The following is an 18,564-nucleotide window of genomic DNA, read 5'->3' on the forward strand; positions in this document are numbered from 1 at the left end:
TCAGATGTGATTCTTTCAGCTCAGAATTTTAAACATTAATTGCAATACATCACAACTGAATCGAGTACTACCCTGAGACAGTCATTACACAGTGCTTCCCCTTGCCCTGATGCACACATCCAGGTGGTAGTAACTTCTGGTCCAGCAAAGTGGTGAGGCTAGCTGGGATGTTTGCCATTAAAACATTGACTTGTAATGAATTGATGAAAGGGCAAGGTCTTGGAGTAGGAAGATGAGGACAACATAAAGAGGTCTTCTATTCCACGTGGTGTCATCAATGAATGTGACAATGAGAGTTTCCCAATATTGATTGTGCATCGTTTTATTCATTTAGGCTTTGAAGGGCCAAGAACCACCTGGGCTGTGTACATACTGCAAAAACGTAGATGAATATATAGCAAGTCTATCAGCGACATTATTCTGTGAGCCCAGGATAAGTATTCAGCTATTACAGGACCTGAGAGGGGACCCTGGCATGGCACATGGGATATCACTATTAAAATGATTATTTTTACAAAATTTGGGTTTACTGGTAGAAGAATACAGGCATTGAAGATGGTTGTGTAAGCCATTATTAATTTACTCCAAGAGAAGTCAGTAGCTTCTAGATCTGGTTTTGATCACACTGTAATATAAATTTGAACAAACGGGAGCCAAGGGTTGTGACACTGATTTGTACCCAAATACAGTCATTGAGAAAGGAGCTGCATCTAGGAGCTCTGATTCTCGTGTGCAGTAGAGGTCAGCCATTTTCTGCCGATTGATATGAATTATTTCGGTCCTGCACTTTGTAAGTTAGCATAATACTTCTGCCCGTGAAGTGATTTAAGACTCGAGAGGAGCAGCTAACAGCGTTTTTCACATTGCATATTTTTTTCTTTTCCATCCCTACAATTTTAAGTATGTTTTCATTACCTTTAATAGTGTGTGGAAGTGGAGAAGAGGGCATAAATAAGGTGGGTGTTTGCCGTAGAAACAAAAATACTGTTTTGGTTTTCCTTCACCAAGATGCCTCCAGTCTTAGTGTTGTGCAGGTTGCTTTCTGTCAGCAGGACTTGGTTTTGGTGCATACTTTGCTTGCTTTTTTCCTGCTTTGCATCAGTTTTTTTGGTTTTTTTTTTTGGAATTTCTTTTGCATGACTTGCTCACTTCATTCTGTGGACAATTTAACAGGTAATTTAGGTATCTGTGTCCCAGTCCTCATAAGTCCTCATAGCAGAGATGCATTTTGGCATAAATGTAGGTGTTTTTCTTGCATTTCTTTTACGCTTACTCTTCGTTACATGATTTTTCAAGAAATACCACCAGGTGCCAGGTTCCCTTTTAAAAAGGGAAGCCATTGAGAGCTGCAAGCACTGTACAGCTCTGAAGATAGGTCATAACAGATAGTTCATGTGAATGTCTTCAGTCAGAAACTGATTCCATGTAGGAAGTAATGCCTTAGTTTGATGCTGTCACCTTTACAGATAGCCAAATATGTACCCTTTTCTTCCTTGTTATTTGTTGGAGGCTTTTTTCCTTACCAGGCAGGTTTCCAGTGCAAAGCTAGTTGCCTAGATGAGTGTATACTTCAAATTGTAAGATCGTTTTTGAGAAGATACTTTTACTAAAATATGTAAGGCCCATTTAAATCAAGGGAGTGGCAAACATTGCTAATTCAGTTCTTAATAACAATCACTAAACCAAATTGCTAAGGGACCTGGAGCCTGTCAGGATCTAACCTGATAGAAATATGAGCAAAGGATGTCAGATTTAAGCTTCCAAGATAGCAGAACAAGTTATAGGTAATGAAGTCCAGTTGCACTGGAAATTCTTCTGACTGCTTTACCTCCTGCTGTAGGTTTTCTTTTGTCATTATGATATTGTTGAAGTCCTTAAGGGTTGGAATCTTTTCAGTTATCTTTATAGGTCCTGATCATACAATTAAACCGAAGACTCTGTGACCATGTATGTTCCCGCTGGACTAATTATCTTGTGAACTCAGGCTTAATTTAGTAAAATGTAATTATGGCATCTTAGACAAATAGAAGGAAAAGATTTGTTAAGAAAAGAAAAACTGTTATTTATACAAGGTGAAACAATGAAACCCGAAAAATAATTAGTTCTGCCAAATAGTCGGTTAGCATTACTCTAGTCAGGAGGATGGAAGGTTTCATACAATAACTTATTTATATTGTCTCATGGTGCTCTACTGTAATGATTTTTAAAACCCTTTTAACCCTTTTGCAAAGGCCATCTTCTATAACTGTTGTATTTGAAGGAAGGACACTGTTTAGATACTTAGAGGTTTGATTTTTAGTTTCAAGTTGTCTTGGAAGAAGAAGGGAGGTATCTGGCTAAGCCTTCCGGTGTTTCATCTCTTCTGAGACCCCCCAAAAGACGAGATGTCTTTTTGCTGCAGCTGTGTAGTAACTGGACCTCTAAAGTAGTTTAAGTCCTTATCTTTAAGGGGGAGATTAAAACCCAAAGATAAATCTCTAGTTTCGGAAGATGAATCTGCATGAGTTACTTGATGACTTCTATCCCTGTAATTAACTACTTTAGAAGCTGTAAATCTTATTAACAGATTAATAGGTTCTTGTGTGGCTCAACTCTTAGTTTTACCAGACTTCTTACGTGGGTGCGCTTCCTCACATCCATTATTTCTAGAACACCTTACAGTTGGACAATCAAATTATGTGTAGGTCTAGTCACTATAAACACTTCCAGCATAGTAAACCAGGGATAACGTATCAACTCGGAGCATCTGAGAAGCCCAGAAATAAAACTAGAACTTGTGACTTGGAGTAGACTTCCCATAGAAGATAAGTCTCTTGCTTCCTGTGCTAAATCAAGACTACTTTGCAGGCTCAGTATGTGTTTAATAAAACTCAGTTCTCTGGATCCTTAAAGTATAGAACAAACCTTTTTTGTTGGTCTACAATATTTGAAGCAGATGCTCAGACTCTACAAAGGGTTCTTAAAAGTAGTCACGGGGGATATGCAAATGTAGATAAAACAGCAAATGCCTCCCTGCCTTTTGGTGACTCTGCCTAAAGCATTCTGGAGAACTCCTGTGGCTTAGGTCAGTCTTTTGATGAGTCTAGAGACTTTGTACGTGTGACTTCTCATTGCCATCAAAGAGTCCGTCTCTTACTTCAGAAACCCTGGATTGTTTTTCCTGCAGTAATTAGGACTCATCCCTTACAAAACACTTTCCTCCTTTGATACCAAGAACCTGAACAAAGTGCTTTAACTTAGTGGGGTTTTTTTTAATCCATCAGCTTTTTATTTTTTTGACAAGATTAACAGCAACTAAAATATTGGTGTGTTATCAACACCAGTTTTCAAAAGAAATCCAAAACAAAGTACTTCAAGAGCTACTCTGAAGAAAATCAACTCTATCCCAACCAAAACCAGTACTCTTCTATTTAGTTTTCCTTTGGAAACTTGTAAGAAAAGCCCAGAGAATGAAGGAAAGTGTGTACACTTCAGCTTAAGTTACTTAGTTTTGAATTGGAACCCTTTAAGTTTACTGTCCATCATGCAGGACAGTGGACTCCAGAGCGGGGTGCATGCCCCCAGGAGATCTGCAAGACAACCCATCGGTGTGCAGGAAACAAGTAATTTTTGTACCATTAATAAATAAGAAATAAAATGTTTTTATCATTATTAATCCTTTTTTCCGTATTTGTTTATTAACTTTTGTATTAGTAGTGTGTTTGTATAATTTATAATTAAATAAACATTGTTTGCGTGATTAAAGTATTTTTACTTTAGTGCATGATCGAAAAAGTCTGGAGACCACTAGTCTAGGAAATGCATGGCAGAGCTCTTGGAGAAAGCAGATCGTTGTGCACATAAACTATGGCATTCAGTGATGCAGAGATTTGATTAAAATTGAAAAGCATTCATAGTGTATATGCAGGTTCTCCCAGTTGTGCAGTGAAACCTTACTGTCTTTTAAGTTCAGTAAGAAGTTGTGTTAACACAATAAGTTAGCACGTAAAAGAAATTTCAACATACAGCAACTTATGCAAGAACACTGTAGAAGGATTTTGAAATATCTTCCCTGTTCACCTATCACTAGCACAGCAGTTTGAAATTTTCTTAAAAGCTCAAGCATACTTGTTCTCCAAGGTTTTTCACGCAAGCATATGTTTAGTACCCCCTACCAAATAACTGAGCTCTTGAGCTGAATGCAGCATGTCACCAGGTCTGCAGTTGTCAACCCTCTGAAGAATAGCAGCTATTTGCTTCAGCTATGTTGCCGTAACATGTAAAAGCTACGTGAACAGTAAAAAGGTCTTTCTGTAGCTGTGGAAGAAGGATTCCTACACTAAAGGGTGAGTGACTTAGGTTAGACACACAAGCAAGAAAGGAGTTCTTACCTTGGTAATCTTTTAAAAAAACATCATAGTAGCCTGAGCTTCGGTGTGCTCTTACAACTGTCCTGGGAAAACAAGTCCAACTCTCACCCATTTGAAAATGAAATTGGTAATCTAGGATAAATCCTGACAAATCAACTATGGTACATAATGCTTATCAGTTTAAAGAAAGCCGTTCAAGTTACTGGCTTTGATGCAGAATTAATTCTTTAGGTCAAGACTTCAGTATCTACCTAGCAGACTCAGAAGTATAGCTACTTGTTTAAATAATCTTAATAGTGAGTCTTCATTAACTTAGTAATTCATAGTTGACTGTTATTTCTTTAGTGAAATTGAAGAGATGTAATCAGTTGGAGCTTCACAACTGTGAGACTATAATCTTTTTTAATATTTTCTAGCAAGAATTGTATTCTAAATGTTGATCAGGAAGCCAGTCTCTATGGTTCTAAAATAAGATGCCACAATGTGACTGCATGTTTTCATTCCCTGAAAATACCCAATACACTTTCAGAATAGTTTGTTAGGCCATGGTGATGCTACTTCTGACATTTTGCAATAAAAAATAGGCACTGAAGTTTCCATGTCCCTGTACTGAAAGTTTACTACTTCAGAATCACAGAATGCATGTGTTTAGTCATTGATAACCAGAAGAAGAAATGCTGGAAGGATGGGTTGATCAACAGATTATGTTACGATTCCTCTTCTCCAAAGAGAATTGCTTTGTAAGTTGTCAGGAAAGTAAAGTAAATTCTAATGAAGATATAAATTATGATGCAGGGACAGGAAACTCATGGAAAAGCTGTGTTGAATTCATGTGACTTAACAAGCTCTCAGCACCCTATTATTAATTTATTATTATATGCATGGCAGGCAACCCAAAGTTATCTTGACGAATGTCCTGAGGACGAAAATAGGAAGAAAATACACACAGGCGCAACCTAAAACTGATGCTATTTTTTCTGATGCTGGCAAGCTGCACTCAAATCAACCACCCTCATCATCTGTTGCCAGCCTAAAGATATGGCAAATTTTAAACCCTACTATCCAAAGTCTTTTTCTATCTAAAAGGTATGTTCTCTTTGCCTTGTGTCACTAAACAAAATAATTTTCCTTGCAGTTATTTTTCATGAGTAACTATTCTATATCGTATCACAGCTGTCTTGTTCATGAAATTTGTTCTCATTCTTCTGTCATCTGACTGGGTTGAATTCTGTTGTACCTGGTTCCTGTTGATAATTATCGAGAGAGATGGTACCAGGTGCACTGTAATGGCATTTCTGATCAGATGGCTTATAGGTGGTCCTGTACTGACAAGACCAATTAATGGTGATTCAGCCATTAGACTCTCAGAAAAGATATATGTATTTTAAATTCTTGGGAAAAGAAGAGCACATCTGCATTTAACTTCCCTCTTTCTCAGGCAAGGCGTCAAGTATGTTTTCACTGTTCAACAGATTACATGTGAAAATATGAGAACAAGCACAAAGGGGCAGAAGAGAGGCATATCAAGTCCAGTGTCTTTTTTTCCTTAAGCAGTGGTCAGTTGCTGATACCTAGAGAAATGTACGTCTAGAATGAATGCTTTTTTCACTGATGTTTCTCTCTGAGCTTCTGACGATAAACAGTTTCGGGACTTCCTTTATTGGAGGTTGCATCCAGACTATGGTATTCTTCTGTATCAGACTTCCTCTAAATTGTATTTATAACGATAAATCAGTGCATGTCACCCGTGAGTATTTGCAAAAGCCTGTCCCTAATGTAGCCTCCTGATTAAAAACAGATTTGCATCTCAACGCAGGAGGAGATCTGAGTGCTCCCCAGACATCACGCAGTCTGTGCTGGAGTGTGCTTTGTGGATGAATACAGGCAACAGGAGAATTATGCAGGAGATACCCAAAAGACAACATTGTTTGTAATAGATGTAAAAAAGAACATGACAATACATCATGATCCAGAATAACTCAGAGTGGAAGTGGTAGAATTTAAATCCTGGTTTGAGAAAGAGGAGGGGAGTACATCAAAAGCTGTACAACAAGCTGGCTGCAGTTGCATTTTGCAAAATAAGTTGTGCTGCTCTTACACATCTGTGGTCCAGTGAACATCTTCATATTTTTGGCTAGCTTATTTTTGCTTATTTGGCTAGCTTATTTTGCAACTCTTACAGTTGCAGATGTTTTTCTGAGCCTTGCTATTTCTATATTGTAGAATCTCCCTTGAAAGTTGAGGAGGGGGAACAAAATCTAATGCTAACTTTTTGTGTATGTGCTACTTTTTATCTGTTGACTAACAGCTTGAGGGAGTTCTGTTTTACTGGAGGCTTCTTGTTCACAGGAAAATCAAGATTGTTTGCTCCATAATTCAGAGAAATATATACAGATATTGGTTGAAGTGTTTTAGAGTTGCTTTAGAGTTATTAAACAGTACTTAGATTATGTATTAGAGGCAACATAGTGTGAATAATACTTTGTTAAGGTGAAATTATTTCCCTATCCTTTTCCTTTACAGATTCTTACCTTTATTTTTTGGCTTTATCTGCTTACCTTGGGTTATAAATTCCTTAGTGGGATTTTGTTTTATGTTTCTAGAGGATTGAGAAAAAAGTAATGAAATTTGATGATGTTGGGAATTATCAATCCCCTAAAATGCATGAATTTAACATGAAGCTTCTTTCTCTGGATTTTGGTGCAGTATTTATGATTTACTGTTATATATATGGCAGGCAACCTCAAGTTATCTTGACGAATGTCCTGAGGACGAGAATTGGAAGAAAATACGTAGACAGCCACGTAATAATTGATGCTGATTTATCTGATGCTGACAAATTACAATCAGGTCAACTAGCTTCATCATCTGTTACCAACGTGCAGACATGTCAAATATTAAGTTCTCCTCGTGAAAGTTCTTTTCTGTCTGAAAGGTATGTTACTCAGTGCTGATTTCACTGGTCTTCCTGAAATGACATAACTTCACAATGGAAAAGATTTGCTCAGGAACAATTTTTATGATACTCCTGCCTTGAAGCAGAAGTTGAGTTTCCCGAGTGCAAACTAACACCCTGCTCTGACGAGCCATTTTAACTTTGCATTTATTCTGATTCAAGCTGTGCATTATATCAATAGGCTACTCTTCTCTCAGAGGAGGAATCTGCATTTCCAGTGGATCGCTGGTTTTGATTTTTGAAGATGGCCATGTAATTCAAACATAGTTCAGTTAGTTTTGTGTCCAGAATGAGCCTTGCTTTCCTGTTGTTATTAATGTCTTCTAACATAGTTTCAAGTAACTTCCGTACAGGATTTTGCTAAGCTCCTCTCTGTGATTTGTTCATTTCTTTTCTCATTAATCCATCAAAGGTGTAAGTCTCATCAACAGATGACCACTGTGTAAAGGCTTTGTGTGTGTCACACTCATTGCTTAGCATCTGCTTTTCCTCTTTTCTTCCTGTGTTTACGATGATTGAACATCATAGTAACGCTTGACACACAAAACTAGCAGAAATTAGATATTAGAATTGTATAATGTTTGTTTCAGTCCAGGATGGGAGTTGAATTCAGAGTAAGCTGTTTCCTCTTGCCTTTTATGGCCTTCTCTTTGCTTAACAGCAAAGTATCCACAGGAACAAATAGCTAGATATCCGTGGGCAGAAAATAGAATGAGGAAGGAAGAGAAGAAGAATTGGTGGGGGCAGGAAAAATCAACAGTTCCTAGATTAAAGAAATCTTAAAAAACTTAAGAAAAATAAGTCATACTCCTCATTCTGATACATGAACATGTTAGAGAACCTCAGCTGGTAAGACTTGTGTTCTCTTTTTCTGTTGGGATTTCTGTTACTGCTTAAATTAATCTGACAAAGCTACAATTTAAATGAGAGATTTAGAACAGTTAGATTGTCTATGAAGTGTCACTTTAGAAGTATTACATTTGATGCTATGAAATATCTTTTCATAGCTGGCCTGACTAAAGGAAGGGTGGGGAGTTTGGATTGGACTTTCTTTGTTTTGTTTTACTACAAAATCTTTAAGATCTATATTTTTTCTTCTAATTTTTTTCTTCTTCATATTGTTTTGGACAATGGGAGGTAGTGCATTCATAGAGAGGAAAACACGAACTTTTCAATGTAATCCTCTACATCTGAGGAAGCATCTTGCATGTTTTTTCAAGCTCATAGTTGTAGGGTGGCTGTTGTATATTAAGCACAAGAATGGCTTGGACTCTTCAGTATTGAAACAGCTGATAACCACTCTGCTTCATGTAACCCTGTGAAGAGGAAAACCAGTGACAGAAATCCATTACCGACATACCAGTAGAGGAAGTTCAGACTTTTTAAATAAAAGTATGGAACTAGATCTATATTAATTTAGGTTAAGTAATGTCTGTATTTTTCTGTAGTTAACTTTCTCTTTTTAGGTAAAAAGGATCTGAATCATTTTTTTTTAGTAGCTGGTTTCCTCAACTTGCTTTAGATTTGGTGGTGTTCGTTGCTTGAAGGATTAGCTTTCCATTCCTGAAATGCATTTTTCTAATGCATGAAGTAAAAAGCTCGTTATTAGCAGGAATGAACACGAGGAGGATTTTGCACTTCACCCTCCCAGTGACCGGGGTATTAGTGCAAGTTCTAATACACATCCTGTGGGAAATGGAAAATTTAGGGTTTGTTCCAACAAAGACACGGTTTGATCCTGGTCGCCTCTCTGTAGTTCCTGTCTGTGCATAGGATGCACTTGGCATGGATTCTGCTTTTGGAGTCTCTTCTGAGCAGTTGAAGCTCCCCCCTTATAATGGATACGTGTATGTATGTACTTGGCCACGTTGAGATTCTCTGGTACCATCAGAGTAACTAGAATGCAGGTTCTGTTTTACTGAACACTGTTCCTTTGGTACGCTATGGAAATCACAAATGAAGTAAAAGAATTGTGTGTGATCAAAACAGGGGGGTAGTAAGTTAACTGTTCTCTATCAGCTAGAGCTTGCTGTGAGTTCCCCGTTTCCTTTCTTGCTTTTGATGTTACAGAGGGGATTTTGTATTGCTTTTTCACTGCAACCCAGTATGAAATGCATTTGTTTAAGTCACCACTGATCTATCGGTATAATGAATTTAAGGTGGGTCTTAAATGTGAAGAAACTTAGGGCTGTCTAAATTTATCCTTGCTTCTTGTGGCTCTTGAGAACACTTGAGAACATACTTTCACAGCTTCTTAGGTTATGCGTATACCTGTTAAGAGGTGCATTTTAAATGGAATGATCTGTGAAGATTGCAAATAAAAATAAAACCTGCACAGTTTGTATATATACAGTAAATATGTTCAGGGAAGTCCACTAGCTGAACCATTCCTATTGAAATGTGCTCTATTTTTTGTTGAAATGTCTCAAAAATGTCTCAAAGAAAATCTAAAAAACACTGAAGTATTTTCATTCAAAGCAGTCAGATTACATGTTCTGAATACAAGCATTTAAACAGAGAGAGTTGTGGGTTCCAAAATCAAGTTTTCTGCAGTGAGGCTAGCTATTTCTTAACTAGAGCTGCCTGCTCTTTGGAAGACTGTCTTGTTCAATATATAGAATGAATGATACAGCTTATCTACATACACACTTCTTGTGGATATGGGCACATCTGTGATTCTTGGTGAGTGGCAAGAGAATTAGTAGTTTCTTCATGGTGTTTATTTAGTGTTCATCACTAATATTAGAGCACTCTGGAAACCTTTATTTATCTTCACAGCATTCCCGAAGAGCAGTCAAACTCCAACTTACAGATACGGCACTGAAGATGGGGCAGCTGTTCAGAAAGTGTCTTAACAATTTTGATTGTCCAGTTAAAGATGGCAAAGAATGTTCTTTCCCTTGGTTCATGGCATTCTTTACAGGTCCAAGCTCAGCTGTTTGGACCCATATGATCAGCAGTTAGCTCTTTGCAAATTGGACTGCAAAATTCTAAGTTAAGCACATTATGAAAAGTTTAACACAAAATCATTTTGTACTAAGTGAAGTGACAAAAGGAGGAAAGGAACAGATTTTCCAGAGGAGCATTAAATTGCTTTATCTTTTAAGTCTTCTGTTTTTTTCTTATCTTCCAACTCTCACAGCAAATGAAGCAAAGGTCAAGAAGGTTAGTTTCCTGGTAAATTTTCAAAAGAGAAGTCTTGTATATTGGACGTAATTAAGTTCCAGTGAGAAAATATCACGATACCATATTTAGTTACATGTTCATAATGCATACACTGGAAGCCAAAGTACAGTTACGTAAGACTTTTGTCAGCTCTAACTAGCCTGCAGAGAATGTGAAGTTAACATTTGCAACATCAGACTCAAATGTAAGGATGTCATACTGTTCAGGCTATCAGTGCATCCTGTATATATTCTCCAATATATTAAAAACAAAAATCAAAACTAAATGATACCCCCAACTGATTACTTTCTTGCATGTCCTTATTTTTAGAATGAAAGTACAAGCTCAGAGATCCATGTGTAGGTTTCCTAGTTTTCCATACTCTAAACCCTGTCTATTTCTTTTCCGTTTTTTACTCATTCAGATCCCTCTCTATCCAGCTCCCTTCAGAGTTACTGTTTCAGGCTCTTCTGAGCAGGAACTTCGTTTTCAAGTCTTTTCTCATTGCAGGAACTTACCCTGTGGATTCTATTAGCAGTTCTAAATCTAAACAACAAATATACTACTTTGCCTCATTCCTACTGCATTCAAAGGCAAGGATACAATTAGCTGACTGTTCTCTTTTTTTTTTTTTTTTTTTTGTTCTGTGTTCTCATGGTAGTCATGCTTTACAGCAAAATAATATTTCAGTGTCTGGGATCAAGCATGTCAGATTTTCATTCCTCATGTCTTTTATAAACATCTATTTCATTAGTGATGTCAGAGTATCTGCATATTTTCATGACGGAGACTGAAATAGTTTGTGTTTCATTTGCTGAGCTCCACCTGTTTTTGAGAGGCAGAAATGTGTCTAATCAACTCTTGTTTCTGTTGAGGTTTATTAAGTATTCTTCCAAAATTAAAGATAACTCTTGGTTAATGTTCTTTACAGGTCGGAGTATTGCTCAAGAATGACAGATGATGATCTGTCTGAATTGACCAAAGCTTCTAAGAAACCAGAAAGAAGTAAAGTCTTTACCTGTAGAAGACGAGAGCTACAGAAGAAAGGTTTGTAATGAACAATAATCTAGCGTTCAAATACGATGGTTCGAGATTGCTGAGAATGTATTTTTTTTTCTGAAGTCTAGTGTTACAAGGAGAGCACAGAAATAAAATAATAGGTGTTGCGTTATTGCATTATTAATATATGTTGCAGTATATATGTTTGCTCAAAACCAAGCTTTTGCAGGTATGGTAAAATAGGTAGCTATGATTTTAAATAAGAATGAAGTTGTGATGAGTCAGATCTGTGAACAAAAGGAAACATCATTATAATCCTGATTTTATAAAAATAAATATCTTTAATCTCAAGAATTGAATATATTAGGAATACTGAAATGGTTTGTGAACCCCGCTGAAATTTCTGCTACGTGACTATTTGTTTTTTCTTGTTGCAAATAATGAGCTGTCTGCTGATTCTATAGGGGGAACATACAGTCTTTTCAATACAGATAAGTAATATTTGCAGATGCAAACAGGAAGTGGAGAATGTCGCATCCAGGACAAACTAAAAGAAAGACTGTGGAATACAGAGCACTAATTCATACTTGGGAGTAGTGACTTTGGTTATACGCTTATCTATTCTTGTGATAATAATGTTTCCGGTATTATTTTAGGGAATATATTCTGACAACTACACGCAGTTAGAAAAGAACTCTCTCTCGTGGAAGGTGTCTGCTACCATGCGTTTTATATAAAATATAACAGATATCAAGAAATACAAAGGTATATACAAAGAAATACAAAGTGTAACCCGTTAAATCACTTCTTTTTTAACACAGAAAACAAGAACTGTGATGAACTGGATAAGAGGAGAAGAAACACGAACAGTACTTCTCTTAGTTGGAAGGTATCAAGCTGTTTGGATTCTGAGAAAAGGAAAAGAAGATTTAGTGGCCACATTTCTGATGATTGTAATGCACACATTCCAGAAAAATTAATTCTACAGCCTGTAAGTTGCATTTAATTTTAATTTATATGTTTGTATGCATGCGTGCCCACACTGTGTGTTTGCGCACGCTTCTGTAGTAGCAGTAGCAACATCCAAAATTCAAGAATTGTGTTGATAAATAGGGTATCTAGCAGAATTGTAACACCTATTGAGTTCAGTGGTGCATCAAGAAGAGCGAGTATGTACATCTGTCCGCAGTATCAGAATATGCTTGTTGTAGCAGAAAGGTTGAGAGAGAGGAATGGCAATGTTTCCTTCAGATGGGAGCATGGAGTAAAACAATTTTAGAAATAAGTTATTTAGCTAAAGTAAAGCTTTCTTCACAGATGGTATAAAACTGATTGGGGAACTTCTATACAAAATTTGTGAAGTATACCTGGCATTACTGAAACCTTGTGGATCGTGAATTCCTCTTCCTCCATCTGTCATACCCTTCCCGAAAGTTTTATTTTTATCAGTTATTTAGATTTGGGGAAAAAAAGGCTTATTGAATCAGCTATAATTACTTTATGTAGCTCAAAGCAAAGTCTCAGTGATCACTGATCTGAACCATCATAGAAAGGTCAAGGAATAAATACATATCTTTTGTCTGATACGTATTTTCTAGAAAGAGCAAAGATTGAGTTCAACTCCATCTCCTGGCTGCAGAACTCCCTGTGAGGATGAACAAGATCACAGATCTAACCTGGTGCAGGATTGTGTTGTCCGGACATTGGAGAGAGACTATAAATTAGACACTTTCACCCACAACCATTTAAAGTCTGTTCACAGCTGCGCAGTGGAACCTGGCTCAGAGTCTCCTCCCAGAAATATGTCAGAAAAACAGCTTCCTGCCACTAGTGAGGACGTGATTTCAACACGAATTAGTGCCATCAGGAAATTAAGGGCGGACACGTCACAGTACCTGAGCAAGCTGCGGAACAGAATCTCCAGGGGTGATTGGCCAGTTGTTGTGGTTGACCCAAGTATGTACTGTATCTGTGTTGCTGACTATTACTATTGATATGCTTAGGTACTGGGAGAGCTCACGCATGACTGACTAGTTGAAATATATGGAACAAAAGATGGAGAACAGACTGCGTCCATTACAATCTAATGGAGTACAGATGGTATTGTGCTTGATAAAGAGGGAAGAGAGCATGATTTTCAAATTCCAGTCCTTATCTTGCAGCTGGCTTTGTGGGTATGGAAAATAAAGATTGTGCCTTTTAATGATGTTTAAATTGAGAAAAATATTCTCTCTTTGTTGAAGCAGGTATGTTGTGGCTTATCTCTTTTAATAGTCTTAATAATTTTGAAAATCTTGGGTATGAAGTGATAATAAGGATAGAAGACAGTACTTCTTCTTAGATACAGTTTGATGCACACAGGCCATGGCTGGCTGGGATAGCGTTTTTTGGTATTACATCTGTAAGAGAGAGAGGTTTTTGTTAATCTGAAATCTACAATGAGAGAAGTATTCTCATGTCTGCATCTTGTAGTATATGTATCTATTTTTTTTCCTCTTTAGTTGTCCTTTCCAGTGATGATGAAGATGGATCTTCTGAACAAAATGATGAAGATGGAGTTTCTGAACCAAAATGTACAGAACTGCTGCAGGGTAATAGTACTGATATTAAAGAAACAGACCAAGAGTCTGACGTCCTTTTCTCAGAAAAGCCATTGGAAGACAACGTGGAAAGTTGCACAGAGCAGGTAGTCCAGTTTTTGGCCTACATATTGTTATGCCATCCCTTTAATTTATTTTTACAGTGTTTATTTCTGCTTGCACATTAGGACAAGTGTGAAATGCTTAGAGCAGATATGATTAGCCCCAGCCAAGAAGTAGCTGTAGTAATTTATTTCATGGTAGTTTCTTCTGTTATCTGGTCCACTGTTGTATTTTGCTGTATGGAGAAGTTGAAGCATCTTTGTAGACAGCAGAACAGGATAGGCTAAAGTTTCCTTTCCTGTGTGACTAGCAGTGGAATTACAATCTAAAACTAACATGAAAGTTGTTTCCCCTTTTTAGACTTGATGAGCTTTTTGTTGCCTTGTTTGACCTGGATTTGGGCTATCTCTGTAATCGGGAAACAGGCCAAGAGAGCCATTGTTGCCTCCTCTCACAGATGCATCATTTTGATCATAAGCATTGAAATGGATCCTGTACCTTCAGTATCAGAAGAGGAGTGTTTTCTGTTGCTCTGTTTTTCAAGTTTTTACTTGGCTGTAAACTTGGCTGTAAATTAGTAAAGAGAGCGGGTTTTATCTTGACAATAGAAGGTTCAGAGCAAGATACGATTTAACCCTTGAGAAGGTTATCAGTAATGACTGTGATAAAAATGTATGGCTTTAGTTCAGAATTTGGCTTTGGGAGTAAATTCTTAAAAACAGAATTTGTAAGACTGCAGAAGGGAAATGCCTAATTTAATGCCCATATACTTTTTTTTTCCAGCTTTTAACAGAGTCAGATGAAGTTAGTTGTCCCATCAGCTTATCTTCTCGAAGCACACCTAGTGAACAAATGAACCCAAGATTAGATTTTGAATTTGATAATCTATACATTGGGAAATTTAAATGGTTATCAACAGGTCCTGCTAGGGTAAGTTGATGTATTATGGTGATATATGGATAATATTTAAAAATGAAAATTCTGGTTATGGTATTCGGTTATAGTACAAATATTAGAATAAAATAATCACAGTGATCAGAGTTGAGATGTTTAATATGCACTGATGTTGCCATTTAAACAGAGAATTCTTTGTTTTGTAACTTCAAAGAGCATTAAAACAATACTAAAAGCATTAGTGCATAGGCAATATGTGACTCAAAAGGGTACAGAAATGTAAGTGAAGGTGTACTTTAAATGCAGTATCAGCTCCAAAAGTTTCCACAGGTTTTTGACTACGTTCATTGTATTTATTGCAGTTAAAAAAGTATGAGCATACGTATTTTTTTTGTTTATAGTTAGACATTTTGAAATACTGACCTGCAATAGTAATTTCAGCTTTCAAAAAACAGCAGTTTTGTGCAGCAGTTCTTATGCAGTAATGAAAACATCTCATGAAAATCTCTTAAATGAATAAGCCAAAAACATTTCAGGGACCAGCTGAAATATTTTAGAATCAATGCTTTTACGTGGAAAATGAAATTTTTCCTTGGGGGGAAAAAAAAAGGTCATTCTTAGTGCATGTTGCAATAAGGTAAGAGCAACCTCTCCTGTTAGTGTAAGTGACGGCCTTCAGTTGAAGTGACCATAAAGCATTCTTTATTTAGACAAGTCTTTTTAACATAGTGGCAGTGTAAGTAGAAACTTTAGAGGCCTTCAGTGCAAAACTTAGTATAAATACCAAGGTCATTGTCCAGTGTCGACTATTTATATGGTATTTATTAGTTCAAATAGTGCAGCTTACAGTTACAGTCTTTATCATGGAGTGCCTGAAAGTAAGTTCCTTTTGTCTAAGCGTTCATCTTTTTTTTTTTTTTTGAAGGAGGCTGTAGGCAACTCTAACTTCCTGCTTATTCTCGGTGTCATTTGGATTCTGTAATACATATTTAGGAGTGTTCTTTTAGGTGAAATAGAAAATGTTAAGTCTCAAATTAGGTCTGTTGTTTTCGGTTTATTTGGCTATAAGCAAAGAAAGATGTGGAGATAATAAAATATTCTTACTTTGTTTTAAACAATTTGTGAAAAGCAAACTCATTTATATTCTTTTTAATCCTATTTCAGTTTATGACCAAGTATATTACGATACCATTTCAAGGTATGAAAAATTTTTATTTAGCCTTCTCTTAACCATATCTTTAGAGTACAACTCAGCATATATTTATATTGTGAATAGTTTATAATCTTACTTTCACAGAAATACTGATTCACTTTTAAAGTGCACGTTTTTCAATAAATGAAAGTGTTGGTGTCTATAGTGTAAGCATTAATAACAGTAGGTTTTTACATTTTTAAGGTATCTTTTAATTTTAATGGCCTTGCTTGTACATCCCTGCATATATGAAGTGCTGAACTGTATTTAATGTACCAAATCGTGTTTTTGAGGTGAAACATTAATCCTTTCAGATTAGGGTTTTTAGACCCTAAGGTTTATTAAAAATGTATGGATTGACTAAAGCCAAGAGGAACATAAGTATGGATTTGCATTCAGTCTGTTACCCAAAGGTGATGTATGGTTTACTATGTCGTAGTATTTCTAAGGTGGATTGACCAAAAGAAAATAGGAGTTCATGGCTTGCAAATTTGTTAAATTTTTATGTATTAATTGTGGTTATTCTGAGCGAGAATAAGATTTCTCTTCCATGAAGAATCTTGCATTTAGATGTTTAACTTTTGATGTTACTGTTTGGTATCTTTGTTTTACCTGGTTTGATATAAGTGATTTAAGTACTAAATTCTCAACACATTTAGTGTAGTGCTAGGAGTAAAATATGTGAGTACAGTTTTCATGCACTCTGATAGTACTTAGGTCTTTGTATGTAATTACTATGACGTGCATGACTTCAATTATCTATGGTAGTGAAAGAGAATTAATTTAAATCCTATTTTCTACAGTGGCACTTAATAAGAATATTAAGCTGACAGTGGATACCCTGGATTTGAGAAGGTTTGGCGTGTGGAGAAGTGATGGTGGCTGTTCAACAATAATTTTCCTTTGGTTGTCTGCGGATTATGTAGAAAAGATTGAAACCCAATTGGGAAAGCGTGTTATCAGCAAACCATGTGAGTAATCGCTTTCCCTAAACACAATGAAAAGGTCTAGTACATGTCATGGCAGTAACCCGGTTATTTTACAGTTGCACTTCTGGAATATTAAGGAAAACCTATAGCTTTTTAAAGACAAAAATTGGTCAGTTTTGCTTTTCCAAATATGAGTGTAACGAGACATCTTAGAAGAAAAACCCCAGAATAATGTGATTCAAAATCACTGCTACATAAATAAATAAACTAAAAGATCTTGCAACATCGTTCAATTTTGTGTGTGAAGGCCTTTAAAAACTAGTCATGTGTAAAAAGTATCTCTCTCAAAAATAAATGGGATATGATAAGTGTCCTTACTCATGAGTAGTGTATATGCTAGAAGAATGGCATGGCAGATAAATGTTGATTTGGTTCTTTGACAAGACTGCCAATGCAATCGCATTATTATTGGAGAAAATTTTGACTAGATGCCAAATGGGATGGTTAGTATGTAGGTTCTTATAGATTAGCTCTATTTGTTTTTTTGAGGGTGAAGCTCTGTAAGAACTGAGTATAACTTCTGCTCAATTATTCAGTGTTTGAATCATGCCATGTTTTTACATTAGCAAAGTCATTACAAAATGACATCTAACAAAATTATGATGTTAGAGTTGCCTTTGTGAAATTTAACAGTACTTTTACCCTGTATAGTCACTACCTCTATAAAGATAAAATGTATGTAATGCTAACTTTACGTAAGGAGCAGAAGTTCTTTGACATGAGACACTAAGTGAAGTTTTAGCAGTGAGTTACCTTTACTTTTCTAGATCTGAGTTTATCAAAGTTACTGGTAGTGTGTATAGACACAGCTCCCAGTGAAATGCGTGGAATCTAAGTATGAAGCTGTGGGACCCTTTTTAGTATTAGGTTTATATACCTTGATTACATTTTTGTTCTGGTGGAAACCTTCAGGAATTATTAAATTTCTATGCTTGAATGTTTTAAATACGCATTAATGTAAATCTTCTGAAATGAATGTAGACACAGATCAGTGGTAGTTTTACAAATTGTGTAAATGGTTGCCCCAGTTATGCTCTGCTTTCTTAGTGTGTTAATATTAGAGAAAAATATATCACACCAGATCAAACAACTTCAGGGGGGAAAGCTGCTGCAGCTCCATGTCTCCCAGCTCAGTCGGTAGCAAGGCTGAAGATGTAGTCCCAGCAGGTATGCCCACATACACACCACATATATACACAGCTGACAGTGCATACTACAGACAGACACAGAGTGTTCATACAAACACAGACACCAGTAACAGTCTCATCCTGTTTCCCTCTCTGTCTGAGCAGGGTGGAGGCCCGCTAGTGACCTGACCTCCCCTATCTGCTCCTCTGGCCTTGTAGAGCTGGGCCTTTGATGGGCTGATGGCCTTATG

The 18,564-nt window shown here is 36.6% G+C and overlaps 1 protein-coding gene across 13 annotated transcripts in view; it reads left to right on the plus strand.

Annotated features, from left to right (window-relative positions):
- The window catches only part of SENP7 (SUMO specific peptidase 7), a 54,961-nt gene that overhangs the window by 20,833 nt on the left and 15,564 nt on the right, over positions 1-18,564 (plus strand). For 9 of the 13 annotated variants that reach the window (XM_067002848.1, XM_067002863.1, XM_048057998.2 and 6 more), the window contains 9 exons: positions 5,238-5,435; positions 7,087-7,284; positions 11,402-11,517; positions 12,291-12,460; positions 13,068-13,425; positions 13,971-14,155; positions 14,895-15,041; positions 16,170-16,203; positions 17,001-17,168. In XM_067002848.1, the coding sequence (XP_066858949.1) occupies positions 5,238-5,435; positions 7,087-7,284; positions 11,402-11,517; positions 12,291-12,460; positions 13,068-13,425; positions 13,971-14,155; positions 14,895-15,041; positions 16,170-16,203; positions 17,001-17,168 (1,574 nt within the window). The remainder of the gene's footprint in view (positions 1-5,237; positions 5,436-7,086; positions 7,285-11,401; positions 11,518-12,290; positions 12,461-13,067; positions 13,426-13,970; positions 14,156-14,894; positions 15,042-16,169; positions 16,204-17,000; positions 17,169-18,564) is intronic. The other 4 variants (XM_048058001.2, XM_048058002.2, XM_048058003.2 and 1 more) reach the window with 2 other exon arrangements.

The sequence above is a fragment of the Anser cygnoides genome, chromosome 1 (genome assembly GCF_040182565.1).
Source record: "Anser cygnoides isolate HZ-2024a breed goose chromosome 1, Taihu_goose_T2T_genome, whole genome shotgun sequence".
NCBI lineage: Eukaryota > Metazoa > Chordata > Aves > Anseriformes > Anatidae > Anser > Anser cygnoides.